At 35.4% G+C, this 14,226-nt stretch overlaps 2 protein-coding genes across 3 annotated transcripts; one reads left to right on the top strand and one right to left on the bottom strand.

Annotated features, from left to right (window-relative positions):
- Positions 1-208: 208 nt before the first annotated feature.
- Positions 209-7,080, bottom strand: LOC149649191 (uncharacterized). Its single transcript, XM_089849524.1, has 7 exons — positions 6,422-7,080; positions 6,244-6,306; positions 6,084-6,146; positions 5,929-5,988; positions 5,652-5,863; positions 2,933-5,084; positions 209-537 (listed from the first exon to the last, which is right to left on the bottom strand). The coding sequence occupies exons 5-7, from the start codon at positions 5,847-5,849 to the stop codon at positions 443-445; spliced, it is 2,445 nt and encodes an 814-aa protein (XP_089705650.1). The 5' UTR covers positions 5,850-5,863; positions 5,929-5,988; positions 6,084-6,146; positions 6,244-6,306; positions 6,422-7,080; the 3' UTR covers positions 209-442.
- Positions 414-2,185, top strand: LOC149649192 (uncharacterized). 2 transcript variants are annotated; one of them, XM_089849526.1, is made up of 4 exons: positions 415-846; positions 1,020-1,407; positions 1,488-1,604; positions 1,678-1,854. In XM_089849526.1, the coding sequence occupies exons 1-4, from the start codon at positions 644-646 to the stop codon at positions 1,729-1,731; spliced, it is 762 nt and encodes a 253-aa protein (XP_089705652.1). In that variant the 5' UTR covers positions 415-643; the 3' UTR covers positions 1,732-1,854. The 2 variants fall into 2 exon arrangements, with proteins under 2 accessions (XP_089705651.1, XP_089705652.1); XM_089849525.1 differs by having other exon boundaries at positions 414-846; positions 1,488-2,185.
- Positions 7,081-14,226: the final 7,146 nt, after the last annotated feature.

Below are 14,226 nucleotides of genomic sequence, written 5' to 3'. Positions count from 1 at the left end.
GAGGCAGATATGGTTGAAGGTTTAAAAAATAAAATATATACGAATGAAAATAAATATTATTAAATCCATACACACACAGTAACGATAATAAGTAATATGACTCCGCTTAAGTGTAAAGAGAAAGAGCTATTCACACCCATTACATTAAAGAATAGATCTCTTTGACTTAAAGCATAAGGAAATTATACTCTCTCTCTAAGGGCCCAAGCGCATCTATTATTAAAAACATGTAGGTCTGCTAGATGTGACGTAGATTTTGTATAGGGGCTCCTTCCGAATTTTTCGTGAAATTCGCGGGAGAGAAAAATAATTTTCAAAATCAGCCACGACCGATATCCTAAGCCGGTCGTGGTCTAGAGGCGAGCTCTGAGATAACGCTCCCAAGCGGTTGGGAATAAAACTAAAACAGGCGGGGAGGGGAGAGAGGAAGGACTGGGTTTGTTTACATTTCGCTAGCTCTGGCTCTGTCTTCTGTCTGTAGTGAGTTATCGGAGACTGACATCTGTACGGTTGGAATATGTGTAGCTGGTGGTTGTGCTGCGTGGACAGTCATGGACAAATTAAAAGAATTGATAAGTGAGATAAACGATAAATCAAAGTTAGAAGAACATATTAAAAAAAACCCACAAGAAATGAAGCTAACATGAGATTATTAGAATCTGATGGCGTGAAGTTAGGCCTTGGCGAGCTTCTAAAATTGGCCTTCCAAAACAAGTCTCTCATGTGTTATTTACGAGAGATTACTGAAGCCAACGTTAAAGAAAAATTTCTTTACGAAAACTCTCTAATTGGCTCTCAAAATGATTTGGAGGAATTATTTAATTTCTACATGGCAGTAACTTTCAGGTAATATATGCTTTTTATTCTTACCTAATTTGTCTTCAAATACCAGTTTCTACAACATTACCATTTTGGCAGTATCATAACATCATTAAGCACTCTTGTTATTTTGATACCCACAGTACTGTATAAGCATGACTTTTCATTTGATTGTAACTGTTTTTTCGTATATTATTTAGGTTTTCCCAAGAATTTCAATTAGAAAAGCCCAAACCAAAGCCAGATACCGCTACTATTCAAAAGGAAAGTCTCAGTGCTTTGATTAGATTGAGTGGTGGGACATTAGAAGGTCTTCGAAAAATCTCTAAAACACAAATGGCAAACCACAGGCTTAAACCGTTAACCAGGAAAAACCACGAAAGAGTGTATCGGTTGACCTTAGCAATTAAAATGACCGATGAAGAGAAAGCGAATGGTGATTTGCCTATAGAACTAGTGAAACGGGACAGAGGAGGCATGTGCTACCCTAAGAAGACATTCTATCCTTATGTAACTGAGTTAAACGACACAATAAGGCGCATTTCAACTAAGGATGGGTTTAAAAAACAAGGAAAAAATATTATTATGGTAAGTCTATAATTTATGAAAGTCTAATTAGGCCTAACAAATGCGTATAATTATTAATATAGGTTGATTTCATAATATAGAATTGTGTTGCTGGAGTAAAACATAATAAAAACATAAGGAAACTATTTATGGATGGAGTCGCCTCTCTCAACATTCAAAACCAGCTTTCTGATGATGCCGTAAATTTATGTTTTCAAGTATGGACCCGAAAAGTAACTCACGCCAGGATTCAAGAACTTTTCTCTGTGTACTCTAAAAATTTACAATTAGGGGGTCAAACACTCCGAGATAAGTTATACCAATTTGCCAAAAAAGCAGAACTGAAAAAGAAAATCAAAGCTTTGGAGGATTCAGAGAAACTCATAAAACAGACAGAAAAAGCAAGGCAAAAAACTCAAAGGTCCAAGAAAAAAGCGAAACAACTAACAGAAAAAGATAGTGAGCCGATTATCTTAAAAAAAAATGTGAAAAGCTCCCAACTAAAGCCAAGAAAAAATCTGAAAAGCTGTCAGCTAAAGCTAATAAAGAATCCGAAAAGCTAACAGCCAAAGCAAGAAAGGCAGCAGAAAAACAGGAGGTTAAAGTCAGAAAGGAAATTGAAAAACAGTCAGTTAAAGCCAAAAAGGCAGCCGAGAAACAGGCTGCGAAAGCCAAAAGTGAAGCTGAAAAGCAACTAAGGAAGGCCAAAAAGCAGGCACCTAACCAATCGACAGAAAAGCTGATTAGAAAGGCCAATTACAGGGAAAAACGTATTCCTTGCAATGAAATTAACGACAATAACTGTGATATTATTATGCCAAGTCAAACAAATAATTATCATATAGTTAGTGAGCCTAAAGGAAATCCTAATAATACTTACGAAAATAGTCAGCTTACGCTTTGTAACAATGCACTGAATTTTTCACCTAGCATTTGCAACTATTATCAAGGGTCTAATAGTCAATCAACCGACGTTGATATGACAAATTATACTACAGCCTACAACTATTCTAGTGCATTAAGTCAAGGATCTAATATACATTCAAGAGACGATAATATGACTAATTATCCTACAGAACCAATCTCTACCTACAACTACTCTAGTCCAATATTTCAATCAACCGCTGTTTCTACGACTACAGAAACTATCTGTTCCTACAACTACTCTAGTCCAATTAGTAGGAAATTTATTGATACTGAAACAAGTGATACATCTCTTTCTGTTGTGAAAAAACTTATATTTTTTGATACTAGCACTTGTGATTACAATATTTAAGCTGGTTTAAAAGTTAATAAATAAATTGTTTAACTTTGGGTCCATAAAACTTATTTATTTACATTTTACAAAAGACAATTATATAACAAATTCAGATATCTTTCAAGGAAAGAAATAACTTTTCGTCGCGACAGTCATGATTAGAAACATTGTCACTAACCACATTATGCTTAACATAAACAGATTTAAGTGCTGGAGTGTAATTTAATCCACTTAATTTGCTTCCAGTAGCGTATTTTAGCTGTGAAAAATAAGATTCGATTGCGCTACCATTAATCCTTAGTGGTGCGACAAAATAATCTGGATAGCGAGACAAAAAATCCTTGACAAACATCTGGAAACCAAAAACAGAAATCCTCAGAAGATCCCACGTTTGCCATGAAAGAAAGGACCTCTGTTGCGGGTCTTCTAAGTTTATTTCAGGATCTTTGCCCTTGATTTCACAGGCCCATTCGACGAAATAGCAGTATCCTTCCTTAATTGAAAGTATCGCTTTATTGTCTAGGCTTTGAATTTTTTCGTGTGAAAGTAGACCATTTTCAAAGATTTTATTACAGGCGCGTAAATAGTTGCAGCACTCCCTAGCTCGCTTTCTGGCTTCCACTAAATTAGTTTCCTTACTGTGACCAAAGGCATACAGCTCTGCAAGAACAGCTTCCTGTTGCATGATTTTGCTAGGTTTCACATTCAATTTTGTCCACTGATCTCGAATTATGTAGCTATCATGCAATCGGGGAACGGATCTAAGTAGGCCAGCTTTGGCTCTTTCGTCGTCCCTAAATTTCATTTCACGGATGTCTTCCCAGCCAAAATAAGAATCATTCTTTTGAAAACTTTTTGTTCCATTTTGTCTAGATGAATGCAGGGCACTAATCATACTTTTAAGTTCGTGGGTTGGACATACCACCCAGTATATATTCCTATTAAGTAAAAATGGGTTGCGGAAAAATGGTTTAATTTCAAATCCTTTATCTGCATCAGCCATGCTGGTTCCAAAGGAACCCTTGTAATTCATGGTTGCTTTAATGGTAGCAAGGTTGGTACTCGCACCGTCGCAAACCAAGCAAGAGGTTTTAAATCCAAATGCGTTTAGGACTCTTATAGTTTCCATTATGCAACCCATCAGAAGGTTTTGTTTAGCAGAGCTGTCTAAAGTGAAATAAGGCCCTATCAGATCGTAACCTGAAGTTAGGTCACGCCAAATGAACTGCAGAACATACGAAGTTGGCCTTGGTGCCATTGAATTAGTCAAAAGATCGCTTAAAAATGGATACTCTGATTTGTCCATCGCAAAACCTTGAAGCATATGATTACTTGAGTTCCATAAAACTTTCTCAATGACCTTTACTTCGTCAAATATAAGCGCACCATCACCCTTTGGGGTTCGCTTATTTTCTTTACGCGTCTTTTCTTGAAAAACGTTATACCTTTCTTGCTGCTCGCTTAAATAAACTTGATCGATGCCAGGCTGGTTGTTAAGGTGCTTGGAGCGGTTTTTCAAAGTATTCGTACATGGTAGATTTAAAATCTTGAAAGATTTTAAAGCCTTATACGCTGCTGGACTTCTATGGTATATGGCCAATGCTATTCTTAAGGTGATAGTATTCCATCTATTGGCCATGCTTGAATTGTCGCACTCAATTTGATTTTTGAAAAATTCAGCTTTATCGGTTCGGAATGAGTCCTTGTCCCAAACATTTCTTAGAACTTCGCTGTGTGGTCCACAATCTTTTAAAGCCTTATCAACTTCATCTCTATGGTCACGGTTTATAATTTCAGTAATTGTTCTCATTTCTTCTGATTGAGAATCCCCTAACAAAATACTTCTGTGCGCAAGCTGTGATTCTAATTTCTTAAGTCGGTGGTTTAAAAAAGACCTGGCTTGAGAAATTCTTCTCAACCTGATCCTTTTGGTTTGCGGAGTAACATTTGTTAATGGACATTTGCTGTTGATTTTCCTTCTTTTTTCTTTTTTCGTTGGTGTTTCTTCCCGTTTTCTTTTTAATGTCTTCGCCATCGAATTTGTACTTCTATTGCAGTTAACACACTTAACCGTGTTTTTTGTGAAATTTCTATCACTCGTGTACCACGCTGGACATGAATCAGACCGAAGTCTTATAAACGGGTGCCTGTGCAAAGTTGCTCCGAGGGGGATTCGTTCAGTTTCATTAAATTTAATGCCAGGACAATAAACGTAATTTTTGCCATTAATTATTTCCAGAATATTCTCAAGATCAACTCCCCAATTAGAATTAGATGGTGACAAATCCAAAATACAAACTGGTCGAAAAACAACATATAAATATGTTTTCCCACTTTCATGAAACACCGCATACACAGGATCAACACTATCTTGAACTTTCCCAAAATTATTGTTGTTTGAAGCTGTTACAGTGCGTTCTCCCAAAATATTTCTACGAAACTAAAATAAATAATAACAATACTTTAATTGGGAGTTCTATTAGCAAGGTTGCCACAAAATTTCAAAATAAAACTCCTTGACTTTTCCGGGCCAAAATTTATCAATGTTAAAGGCTTTTGTTTTTAAAACGCTGGTTTTTAAACGTTGGTTTTTAAACGTTGGAATTGCACAAGAAAAAAATGTCTATTTGTTTTTCTTTTCCATAAGGGGCTGTTCATGAATTACGTCACGCGTCCAGCCGGGTTTTGCCAAACTTAAAAAAGTCCAGTAATTTTTTGTTAAAAATTGGACATTTTGTTGGCTAGTTTAATAAATAAATTTGTGAAGGGTAAGATTTTGGTAAGTAATTTTAGGGTGGTTGATAGATGTGACGATGTGTGAGGGGGGGAAATCGGATTTTTTTATGTAACGTAATTTGTGAACAGCCCTTAAACACGACAAGATGCTCCTCTATTTTCTCCTGACAAACCCCAATGTCTCGTTTCTTTCAGCCCATTTTGAAATTCCCAGATTTTCCCTGGCCTGTGGCAACTCTGCTTAATAACAATTAATGCTAGTAAATAATACTTTTAAATCCAGATTGAGACGAATACATTTTTCAACAGTTATCGAAAAAATGTTCTGTGTAGTTTTGACACTATCAATGAGATTAACTATGGTCTCTTTCTCGTGTAATGAATTAAATATGTCGAAAACATCTGTTTGCACACTAGCATTCTCTGACATAGTCATGCATGCATAATTTCCTTTAAAATCTGTCTGCATTAATTTGTTTGAATCTGAAATAATATATTTAAATTTCAATAGATTAATTAAATTAACATAGACCTATATAAAAACTTACATGCTTTAAGTATAGGTTCGGTAATCTTTACTGGATTAGTTTGAGTTCTTTCATTCTTCTCTAAATATATGTAAACACATTTAGATTTTATTTAAGGACATCAATTTGAATGGAAGTAATTATTTTATAAATTTTATTTTAAAGACCAAACTTACGAAATTTTTTAGGATTTAGTTCCGCAAACTTTACTGGATTAGTTTGAGTTCTTTCATTCCTCTCTAGATATATTTAAACACATTTCGGATTTATTTAAGACAATCAATTTGAAAGGAAGTAATTATTTTATTAAAAAAAAATTGTAAAGACAAAACTTACGAAATTTTTTAGCTTTTGGTTCCACAAACTTAACCAAATCTGTTTGGGTTTTTACATTTACACCTTGAAATATAATTTGGACCATATGTTAATAACGGGATTTATTTATAATAATAATAATAATAATAATAATAATAATAATAATAATAATAATAATAATGTTTTGTTTTAAACATACAATGAGTTTTTTTTCCTCCAACGTTTGCGTTTCTTTAAACGAAGTTTTAGTCGTGATATTCACTTGAAAAGATTTTTCAAATTTAGGCTTTGGTGGAGGAAGCAACGTTTGCGTTACTTTAGCTTAAGTTTTAGGTTTGATATCCACTTGTAAAGACTTTTCGCGACATTTTTGGACTTTCAGAATAGCCTTTTCTGCCGCGAAATTGCACTGAGTGTGTTTTGAGAATAATCGTTTATCCATTTCTATTTAATGTTAAATTTTGACGCTAAAAGGGTGTGTAGAAAAGCCAAGTGATTCGAATACCGCAAGCCTCGGTTCCAAGGTTCCCCTTCGAGACCCCTTAAACGTACGTGACCGTCCGACTAAACAAAATCGTCTACTTTAAGGATCCTGCCTCTCTATTGGATGCTTCATTTATCACGTGTGTTGCAAACCGCCAATAAAATATTTGAAGTTTCTAGACTATTAGAGGGGAAAAAATAAGTAAGAGAATTTCCAGAACCCCCAGTTCTCTCAGACACAAGAGGTAAATTCGCGCTTAGTAAAAATCACGAAGAGCTGTCGTGAGAAATCTTTGAAGGAGGGAAAAATGTTCAATGCCGGGTTACTCTGCAGCGAATGCGCTCGGCCTCTGTTTAGGCTATACAATTATTATACCACTTTGGATGAGACAGATGGCTAACCAAATCGGACATACATACATTACATCCGTAACATAGAATCTTGGGCCCTTAGAGAGAGAGTATAATTTCCTTATGCTTAAAGCTAGAAAAGACAACACCCATTTAGTATAAAAGATCAGACTTAAAGGACGAGACTCATTCGTACCGAAAAAATACTTTGCTAACAACTTGCGATAACATATTTCTATAAAAAGGTGAGTACTTTATACTTTTCAATCTTATGTATGGACTGGCTCGGGAAAATGCTGTGGAAGCTCGGCGCTTGTACCAGGAGCACTTTCCTCAACGACAAGTTCCCAATCGACAAACATTTACGGCAGTCGAGAGACGCTTGAGAGAAACTTCAACCGTCGGGACCTGAACCTCGTGCGGCGATTGTTCCCGAGGATGTAGAGGACACCGTTTTGACAATTTTCGAAGATGATCCAACAACCAGTACCAGGAACGTCGGGCGGCAATTACCATTTTCAAATGGTACAAGCTTTAAATGAAGCTGATTATCCGAGACGGGTCGATTTCTGTCAGTGGTTTGTGGCACGGGTAAATGACTTAGACTTTCTGCGTACTTTGCTAGTTTCCAACGAGGCCAATTTCTCGCGTGACGGGATAATTAATTTACATAACTATCACGAGTGGAAGCAACAAAACCCGCACGCGACCAATGTCATGAAACATCAAGTTCAGTTTAGTTTGAACGTCTGGTGCGGAATTGTAGGAGATCATTTAATTGGGCCTTAGTTTTTGCAACCGAGGCTAAATGGGGAGGAGTACTTGACCTTTCTGCGTGACAATTTACCAAAGCTTTTAGAAGACGTACCGTTACGACTGCGACAAATAATGTTATTCATGCAAGATGGCGCACCGCCCCATTTTAGTCTTCAAGTTAGAGTATATCTTGATGTCGCGTTTCCCCGGAGGTGGATTGGTCGAGGCGGAACTGTTGCGTGGCCAGCAAGATCTCCCGATCTCAACCCATGCAATTTTTCTTTGGGGCCATCTCAAGGACTTGGTATACCGAAGTGAAGTTCGCGATGTCGAAGACTTACGACAAAGGATAACTGATGGATGTGATAGCATCCGTAACACGCCAGGAATCTTCGAACGTGTTCGTGAATCTTTCAAACGACGCGCGCAAGTTTGCTTAAACGTTGATGGTGCCCATTTTGAACAATGTTTGTAGAACAATGTAATTGGGTTTCGTTCGAATTATAGTAAAAGTAATGGGGTTCGATTCGAATTATTGTAAAAGTAATGGGTTCGATTCAAATTATTGTAAAATTAATGGAATCGATTCGATTTATTGTAAAATTTAAGGGGTTCATTCGAATTATTGTAAAAGTAATATGTCTAATTAAAATAAAGAATAAAAGACTGGTCAGTTACTAGTACATCTGAACAAACAAGTAACCGATATCTGAGCTACTTTCCTTAATTTTAATTACAATCATTAAAAAAACAAAGGGATTAACGCTTTTGGCCGTTTAACACGTTCACGGTGTTCCACTAGGTTTGAACTTATTTCGATCATTGCCTTATGCTCAATAATTGAAAACAATTGGGTCAAAAACACAATACTGGTGCTATAATTCTGCAAAATCTCCTTGTTTTTCGGCCTACTTTTGAGAGCCCATAACGTCGCAACGGAGCGCTTTTCCCCAAAACGTCATAGGACCTTTCGGACTCCTTTTGACCCAAGGAACATGCCTGTTAATTTGTGCCAGTCTTTCCAGAAACACCCTGTATATACCAAAATTTTAAAATAATCGGGTAAGAGGGGTACGCTTCAATTTAAACGTCAATATTAGCAAAGTTTGAGAAGATAATAGGTATAACTTTATTTTAAACGATTTAACTATTATTAATGTTAATTATTGAAGATTAAAATAATCAAAAATAATTATATTTATTTAAATATTAAAGATAAACCTCTCGTGCAAAGAGAGAGATTATCATTGCCTCCTATATCTACCAAGGCCCGTGCATTGTGATATTTCATTCATTGCCTCCTAATCTATCAAGGCCCGTGCATTGTGATATATTTCATTCATTGCCTCCTATATCTATCAAGGCCCGTGCATTGCGATATATTTTTCAAAACAACAACAAAAATGGGAAGCTCCTCTCAGAAACATAATTTCTTTTCTCTGTATATGAAATGAAAATATGGATAATATTGCGCTCCTTCTTTAATGGCATGAATACTTGCCTGTCTATGAATATTTTACGTAGGAGTAATACGTTTTTAGCGAAGTTTAGAGAGGTTAAACATAAGCGAGATTGTTTCGAAAAAAAATACTGCTTCCACTAATGGGTATATACTCCTTGTTACTGTTGTATAGAGTAATCATGACAAAAGCTTAAAACATTACGAGAGGACAGACCTTTTTCATCCTCTCGTTTTATTCTTAATAAGAATATAAAACATTTATTTTGTGTCAAAAAATATTTTTTGGTGCTGAGATTGCTTTAGAAAAATCCAAACGGTTAGGCATTGGTAAAAAAGACACGTGTAAGCTATTTGCAGAGATGATAATCGTTTTACATGTTTTAAATAAGACTGAAGATTCCACTATTGTGTTTATGCTCCTTGTTTGTTTGACTGAAAACCATCTAGGTATAGATAACAGTCAGACCAAAAATTTCAAAAATATATATTTTAAATCAAATCAGATAAGCCCACCTAGTTGAAAATAGACCTTTTAAATTTGCGGGAGCCATTCTTGAGAATTTTTCTTTGCTTGTAGGTTGCCAATTTATTTACCAGTAAATATTTGTGTTTGGAAGTTGGATATTAAGTCAAATTAAGTGGTTGTAAAGAGCCAACAGGTTTTTGCCGCTTCGTTTTGTGAGTATTTGATTTTTGTATGTAAAATGGTGGAAGATAATGTTGAGAGTAAGGATGAAATGCGGAATCGCAAAGCGCGGGAAAGGATTAGGGCATAAAGGTCGACGTTTTCATTGGATACTTAAGTTTATATAATCTTCTCGACACGGAGAGGTAATATTTTGGTTTTCCAAACTTGTTTTTTTTTTAAACTAGTCCTCGGGACTGCTCGGCCACTCAAGCTGAAAACAACAGTTAACTCAAACCAAGAAGGAATTTACTATAAGAAGGCCTAAAAAGGCGTACGGTGTGCGCGTGATAGCCGACAATCCCCCCTCATGGGTGGGGGGAGGCTGGAAACCAAGGCGGGACTTAATATTTTATCTTACTCTATATTTTCCACCAGCTATCTCTTTTACCTTTTCGTTAAGCCTTGGTTTGGTTTTTGGAACTCACGAAATTATAAGTACAGTACACTTGATTCGATTTAGAAACAATTATAGAACGAACGATTTTCACGTAGAGAGACGTATTCGAAACCTTTAACTAACTTGTTAATGGCAATTGAAAACCATTCGCGTACCGTTTCAGCACCGCTGGCATCCTCTATTTTCTGTTTACTTTGCTCGAGGTTTTTTTTTCTCTCTTCGGAATACGTCAATCGCGTCTGTATGACCTATCCCCACGGGATCCAATAGGAAAGCGCAGAGCAATGACGGGCATGAAAGGGGTGGGGCTTATTTGTCCGCTGACACCGGCGTAAGAGTAGAATCGTAAAATCTAGTGACTTAGGCATTCATATAGTAACTTTATTCTTGCTCAAACTAGTAAGCAAAGCTTACCATTACTAATCTTAGAATACACATCTGGGTGATAGAGGTGGGATTCGAACCGACTAATACGAAGAACCTTTTGCCTAAGACCAGCACCTTAGACCACTTGGCCACTCTACCCCACACTAAAGTTACCTTAAACTATTCAGCAAAAGCTTCATATTTAAACAATATTAAACTGGTTTTTGGGACAAGTGACCCTATCCCTAATTTTTTTACTAATCCTATTACAAAATTATTTATATACGGGATAGCTTTGAAACAAACAATTTAAGCATAGTTTTAAAACCAACAAATTGTTAACTCTATTTTTGATATCACAAGTACATGAGCTATAATTATCTCATTTTTTTAAATACCTTAGTTTTTTGGCTTATTTGCACTAATATGTTTTTAATACCATTAAAGGAAAATTTCACAAATTAAACTAGGCAGTTAGGAACTTATGCATTTCTTAAGCAAAAATTGTATCATTACTGGCGGTATTATAATACGCCATTCTCTTATTTTATCACTATGCCACAGCTGGAACAGGGTTGAAATCATGGAAATAAATTTTTGTTAGCAAATTCTTAATGAGACATCCAAATTTTTTGGATCTGAGCAACATATGATGCTTGCTCTTAATACTGTTTGTTTTGCTAAACCCCCGTTCAGCCTCAGCTGAAGAAGGAACAACTAGTAAAATCATTTCAAATATCTTGCATAGGGCTGGATAACTAGATGAATATTTCTCAAACATTAACGATTATTCATCCTTAGGACTTCACCTGACTTTCATGGGCAATTGACTTGAAACTATTCTTTGGAATGAGTTCCATTCTATCTTGAGACTCATACTTTTTAACCAAATATTTAGCTTTGTCCTGAGTCTTGGAGTCCTTAGTGTTGATAAAAAGTCCTTAAGGTGCTTTCCAGTTCCTTTAATAGCCTTTAAAACCTTAAAATGGAAGGATAGCCATCTCGTCTGGGACAATGTCCCAGTTTTTATGGTATTCTCATCAATTTGCTCTGAAATTTCATTTAATACATCAAGCTTTTTGTAAGACTTGTGATAGATATTGAATATTTCTTTAACAACATCCACAATATCCTCAATTATCTCATTACCCTTGAAGGCACTTTTGCATAACAACTCGGTTTTGTGAGCCATACAATGAACTCTAATGAGAAATTAGTTAGATTTCCGTTTTCTAAGAATTTCAATCAATCCATTATGCATGCCATGGTAAACTGAAGCTCCATCTGTTCCCATGGAAACTAATTTTTCTTCATAGTTTGGTATTTTAAGTGACTTGAAATTATCTATAAGACATTTTTCAAGGCCAACAGCATTACAAACTTCTGGTTTTAAGATTTCCAAAAATTTTGTTGTTGGTTTTCCATTTTTTAGAATAGAGATGTAAACTATCTCCTGGTTACATGAACTTTTGTCGGTGGACCCATCCATAATCAAGGCAAAATATTTGGCATTCATTATCGCTTTAGCTGTTTCTTTTTCATAAACTTGCGAAATGTAGTCGGCAAAGGAACAGTTTTGTGATGATAGGTATATGAAAATCCCATGTTTACGCCATTTTTGCTTTGAGTGACCACAAATCTTGAAATTTACTGTAAGATGAATTAGACACAATTATGTAATATACTGTGTTAAAAAGGCTTATAAGCCTTTCTTTCACAATTCCATTCATCTTAAGGACAGCCGCAAATAGAGGATTGGAAGACTGAGAAAGCACATTTTTTTCTTTTTCAAAGCATTTTATGTGACTTTTTGATTTATTATGTGCTTTAATTGCTGGTATTTGAAAAAATTGTTACACGGAGAAAAACATTTTAACTTTCCTTGTAACTTTTTTGTTCATTATTCCTTCAGACTTTGCAAAACCTCAAATTATCCTCCTCACAAAACTCCAAAAATCATAATGCAACTTGCAGGAACTAGTAAATATTCTTTTCTTATCACGAACTTCCTGAGGTTGGTTTGAAATTGGAGAGCATTCCAATTCACTGGTTTCACAAAAATCACATTTTTACTTATTTCAAATATAGAACTTGTTGAATTCGTTGACTGCTTTCAAATAGAGAACTTGTTGTTGAATTCGTTGACGGACTGGCACTTGATGTTGATGCACTGGTACTTGTTGAATCGTCGCTTGTTGATGTACTAGCAATAGAACTAGTTTGACACTTCTCCTCTATACCCCATAGTGAATGCAATGTATGCGAGTTTTTCTCACGGCAGGCTTTTAGTACCTTTTTAGGTCTACCTGGTCCGGGCATTTTAAATGATAAACATTTGAAAATATATTTCATTATTATTATAATTTAAATAAAGGTTATAAATAAAATCATTTAAGTAGGATACTTACTACGCCAGACCACTCCACGCTAACCAAATTTCAGCGTTGCCAGATTAAAATTTCCAAAGTATCGCACGAAGGACAAAAATATCGATTTCAGAACAAAATTATCGTACGCTCTTAAGCAATCAAAATTGGCGGAAAATTTAAATATTATCACTATGCTTGCTTGAAATTTGTTCGCAAAGCAATTTTTCCTGGAAGAATTTAATGAATAAGCCAATATAAAATAAATGATAAAAACACTTGAATAAGATAAATAAATAATACTGAAATGTTTTTTATTTTTAAGTACAACTTGGGAATTTTTTGAGCTTCAGCGTTTCTATTATTAGAACAATAATATCAGATGACTTGTTGGAAAATGTTATTCCATAAAAAAAATTAAAATCACGCTAGACCTAAATTATCACGTCTAAATCATCACAGTTTTTTTGACTAGAATCAGTTGTCGCGACTAACTTCCCAAATAACTCAAAGTACGTTTACTTAAAGAAATTCAAAGTACGTTTACTTAAAGAAATTCAAAGTACGTTTACTTAAAGAAATTCAAAGTACGTTTACTTAAAGAAATTCAAAGTACGTTTACTTAAAGACATTCAAATGCATTTATTAACATTGGTCGTCAAATTCTTAAGTACAAATTAAATTAAATATCGGAGACATGATTACGAAACTTGAACTGATTTCCTGAGAGATAATGTTTGGCTATTTATACCGGCGTTTAAGGTTTTATCATAAACTAAACAAATAGTAAAAAAATAACATTTTTTTGATCTAACAAGGTATTTTTTACAATTGATCATAAGATTATTTATTTTGGAGACTGGGTCGCAACATCTTCCGGCCCGATGACGGAGTCATCCGATGATACTTCCAAGATTGTAGAGCATCTGGATCGCTCGTTTTAATATAGTTCCGCAAGGCAGTTTAACTGCACAGGCTCTGATCCATCTCGTCCAGGATATGTTTCCACAATACGGGCCAATTTCCAAACATGTCTAGGTAGATAATGGTCTTCGACTAGGACGATGTCGTCCCTTTTGAATTCGGGACGGCTCTGGACTGGTAGAACTGTATGTGCCGAACGAAGTTCCATCAG

This window comes from Phalangium opilio, unplaced genomic scaffold (assembly GCF_054372755.1).
Source record: "Phalangium opilio isolate 3A_F unplaced genomic scaffold, DU_Popi_V2 ptg000088l_1, whole genome shotgun sequence".
Taxonomy (NCBI): domain Eukaryota; kingdom Metazoa; phylum Arthropoda; class Arachnida; order Opiliones; family Phalangiidae; genus Phalangium; species Phalangium opilio.
The sequence above is the reverse complement of the archived record's forward strand: the minus strand, read 5'-3'. Positions and strand labels throughout refer to the sequence as shown.